Raw genomic sequence first — 4,485 nt, 5'->3', positions numbered from 1 at the left:
GCTGTTTAGTTGGTTGGTTGTTTAATAAGCTGAGTGCAGCACTCAAGACCATTCTGACTTGAGAAGTCATATCCTAGAGTACAAGAGTTTAGGAAGATCAGGACCATCAGATTTTAGTGAGGGGAGAGGTGTACAGTGGTCAGAAGAGTAAGCAGGGAACAAGAATAAAGCTTTACAGTATCTATCTAGAGGAAGTAATGCCCTGTTTTATTTGATACTTTGCATTTTTTGCAGGAGTTAATGCTCCTCAGTTCTTTATGACTCTCATCATTAAGACAGAAGCCACGCAGTGAGAAATAAAGTCAAGTCTTTCTGGAAACATGTCAGGCTTGTGCGTAACTGCAAAGTTAGGATTCTTTATCACCTTAAGTGCCATGATTTTACATATGTGTGTCTATGCATATGTGTAACACACACACATGCAGACACACGTACCTATTAATATGCATATATATACATATATCATGAACATAGCAGAATAAAAGTTCTGTAGTGTGGAACGAGAAGCGTTCAGTAGCAGTTGGCCACATGCTAAGTGCAAAATGAAGATCCTCAACATATTCCATTAAAAAAATAAAGATTAGTGCCTACCTTAGCTTTGATCAAAGATCATGACCTCCCACAGCCTAGCAGTCAAGGCTGGCACATTGCAAAAGATACCTTCTCCTAACTTTCTTTCCTCCACAAGACCATGGCAGATGTAAGTTAGATATTAGCAAAAAGAATATGGTTTGAAGGATCTATGATAGGATTTAAGATTGGACAGGAAAGTAAATGGAAGAGGTCTGGATGGGAGGGCACTGGAAAGCTTCTGTTGCCTACAACCTGAGGCATCTAAAGGAAAGCTTTAAAAGCACAGCCCTGCAATCTTTTGCCTGTCTATGTGATGTCACAGCTAGTGCTAATCCTTCGATTCTCCTGAGTTCTGCCATGCTGGGACCAGCTGCCAAAAGCTATCTCGTGGAAAGGAAGGGCAGATACAATGAAGGCTGTGATACTCCTATAAACAACCTAGGGAAACTTTAAGTCTTGCATAAATACAGCTGTGACTTATTTGGCAGAAGAAAATGCTAGGCTTTGCAACAGTGGACTGGCAAAGGAAAGAAGGTATCTCACAGGGTGCTGGTTTTCTTTGCCTGCCTCTTTTGGATTGCTCTCATTCATGGTTGCTCTTTCATTCCTTCTCTATCGCTTTCTGTGCTGAGCCAAGAGGTAGTGCAGAACTCTTCTTCTGGTGTGTTGGTCCTTGCCCTTTCTTTACCTCTGATCAGCTCAATTCCCGGAGGCACTTTCAGCAGTTTAGAGGATGTAAGACAAAGGCACTGCACAACTATTTAAATCAGTCAGTTAAGTCTCTTCAGTGAGCTTAGGGGAATACAAAAAAAAAAAAAAAAAATCTCAAATAATGACTGCAAAAAACAAACAAGCAAACAAACAACAACAACGAAAAAAAACAGCTGCTGCAATTTGGATGCATACAGTAGATAAATTTCATTTACATTCTGAGAATGCACCAAAAAGCATGCATCTACACCTTTCAAATATAAAGGATACTAGGTTTTAGGTGCCACTATATATAACTTGTCTTCTTAGTTTTCCATATTGCTTTCCCTTTAAGATATGGGATATATCCCTTTCTGACAATGCCCGGATAAAAGCCAACATGTTTTCCTGAGCAGCACAGGGAAACAGATTTCTCTAATCTGTCCATTCAGGCCTTTGATCTATCAAGCACTTTTTATTTTTTATTTTTTTTTATTATTATTAAATTCATGCATTAATTAAGTTACATATTATTCAAATAGGCCATAATACTGAATACTTGAACATGCTTTGATCTCCAAAAGTTATTTTTTCCATTTGACTAACATATGCTTTAAAGTACTAGTTAACAATTTAGTAAGTTAAGTAGTGCACTTCTGGTGAATGCAAACCAAAATAAAGAAAAAAGGAAAAAAAGAAAAAGAAAAAAGAAAAAGAAAAAAAAAGAAGAGAGATAAAGGACCTATTTTTTAGAAGATTCATTTCAAACAAAAGCTTATCCATTAGTGTCTGAGGTAAAGTTTCAGGCATGCGATTATAAAATAAATAGCATCAAATTCAGACATGCTTATATTAAACTACATTGTGCTGTCTTGCAACAGAAGGACTAGAAGTTTTCTATACAGTCCTGGACAGGGAAAAGTGCATTAAGATCATCTGCATATAAGAGAACTTAGCAGCAGTGCAAATGTTTTACCTTCAGTTCTGTTTGCTATTTTAAAATAATTCTTCTATGGATAGAAAAAAAGACCAGTTTTATGCGTATTTAAATAAGGTGCTGATCTGCAAGTTGGAACTATGTAATCTCTCTCATATGGCGTGCCGAAGGAAAATTTGCATCCCTTCATAAAAACAATGGTACATACTTGCTGCATGTTAATACTTTTTTACTATTATCTGATCCACTCTCTTACAGTTGTGCATGTTTGCAGGATATTTTTACTGGAATCCATGCGTATGCTCTAGTTTTAAAAACTGTCTTCCTTAATTGAATTTAAGTTCGAAAAGAAAAAAAGAAAAAAAAAAAAAAAAAAAAAAAAAAAAAAAAAAAAAAAAAAAAAAAAAAAAAAAAAAAAAAAAAAAAAAAAAAAAAAGAAAAAAAAGGTAGACGGAAGACGAAAAGTTTAGGTCTAGCATCATTCAGATTGAAACCTAACTAGTTCAAATAGTCATCATTTACTAGGTGGAAAACGTGGATTGTTTTTTTTAAGTAAACAAAATTTTATCATTCATGGATCCTGGAAGCTTCTTTATCGCTGAGCAAAAACTCACAATGCAACAATGCATTTACGAGGTAAATAAAGCATTCAAATACTATCAGTAAAGCATCTACAAAGTGTGACTATGTCACTTAAGTCTTCAAGCTGTGAGTGCGGATTTTGGTCTTTTGTTTATACATCAGTCAGCAGCTTGCTTTTATTAACACAGTTTTGGTTGGCTACAGTGCAATTGCCAGTTCTGAGATTAGCCTCTCTAAAATTGTCTATGCTATTATTCATATCCTCTTCGATTTCCATATACTCAGATTTGCTGATAGTAGAAGAGCTGCGGCGACTGAGATCACTGTCAGATGCTAAATTTGGGGAGCTAACGTGAAGTAACTGAGCCTGTTCTTCCCCTTCTGTTTCTCGGTGGTAGAAGTAGTTGAAGTTGGACACGATGACAGGTACAGGCAGGGCAATTGTCAGCACACCAGCGATGGCACACAAGGAGCCTACGATTTTGCCTCCAATTGTCACAGGGTACATGTCACCATAGCCCACAGTGGTCATGGATACCACCGCCCACCAGAAAGCATCAGGGATACTTGTGAAATGAGACTCAGGTTCTTCAGCCTCAGCAAAATACACCGCACTAGAGAACAAGATCACCCCAATGAAGAGGAAGAAGATTAGTAAACCTAGCTCTCTCATACTTGCTTTGAGGGTCTGTCCCAAAATCTGGAGGCCCTTAGAGTGCCGGGAGAGTTTGAAGATTCGAAAGACTCTTACCAGTCTGATGACTCTCAGAATGGCCAAGGAGGTGGCCTGCTCTCCCTTCTGAGTCCCCTCCCGCTCAGCCATCTCAGTGCCCAAGGTGATGAAGTAAGGGATGATGGCCACAATGTCAATGAAGTTCATTATATTCTTGAAGAATTCAGTCTTGCTGGGGCAAGCAAAGAAACGCACCACCAGCTCAAAGGAGAACCAGATGATGCACAGTGTCTCAACAACAAAGAAGGGATCTGTGAAGATGTTGGATTTGTAGACCTGAGTGGTGTTGTCAGTACGATGCACTGTATACTCCTTGTCCTCCTTCAGCTCAGGTAATGTCTCTAGGCAGAAAATCACAATGGAGATGAGGATCACCATGACAGAGACTATCGCAATGACCCTTGCAGGCCCAGAGCTTTCTGGGTACTCAAAGAGGAGCCATACTTGGCGCTGATACTCTCCCTCTGGCAAGGGTCTCTCCTCATCTTTGATGAACCCTTCATCTTCCCGGAACTTCTCCATAGCTTCCTCACCCAGCTCATAAAATTTGATCTCCTCAGAGAACATGTCCAAGGGAACATTGACTGGCCGGCGAAGCCGTCCCCCAGACTGGTAGTAGTAGAGGATGGCATCAAAGCTGGGCCTGTTTCGGTCAAAGAAGTACTCATTGCGCAAAGGGTCGAAGTACCGCATGCGCTTCTTGGGGTTGCCCAGCAGTGTGTTGGGGAATTGGGCTAAGGTCTTTAACTGCGTCTCAAAACGTAGTCCAGCAATGTTTATCACTACACGCTCACAGCATTCATGGTCATCATGGGCAGCGGGCTGGTAGCTATCCTGGGGGTGGCCAGGTAGCACAGAAGTCTCATCCATGTTCTCTCCAGCCATGACAGTCATTGTGGTACAGAGAATGGGGGACCCAGGCTGAAGAGAGGAGAGGAGAGGAGAGGAGAGGAGAGGAGAGGAGAGGAGA

General features: G+C 40.1%; 1 protein-coding gene across 2 annotated transcripts in view; it reads right to left on the bottom strand.

Moving 5' to 3' along the window:
- Positions 1-1,159: 1,159 nt before the first annotated feature.
- The window catches only part of KCNA1 (potassium voltage-gated channel subfamily A member 1), a 5,342-nt gene continuing 2,016 nt past the window's right edge, over positions 1,160-4,485 (bottom strand). Inside the window, exons 2-3 of one of the 2 annotated variants that reach the window (XM_015871435.2) lie at positions 3,534-4,436; positions 1,160-1,365 (exon numbers count right to left, since the gene is read on the bottom strand). In XM_015871435.2, the coding sequence (XP_015726921.1) occupies positions 1,348-1,365; positions 3,534-4,409 (894 nt within the window). In that variant the 5' untranslated portion in view covers positions 4,410-4,436 and the 3' untranslated portion in view covers positions 1,160-1,347. Of the gene's footprint in view, positions 4,437-4,485 lie in introns of both variants that reach the window. The other variant, XM_015871425.2, reaches the window with a different exon arrangement.

Source organism: Coturnix japonica, chromosome 1 (assembly GCF_001577835.2).
Source record: "Coturnix japonica isolate 7356 chromosome 1, Coturnix japonica 2.1, whole genome shotgun sequence".
Lineage (NCBI taxonomy): Eukaryota > Metazoa > Chordata > Aves > Galliformes > Phasianidae > Coturnix > Coturnix japonica.
This window is presented reverse-complemented; position numbering and strand designations above follow the sequence as displayed.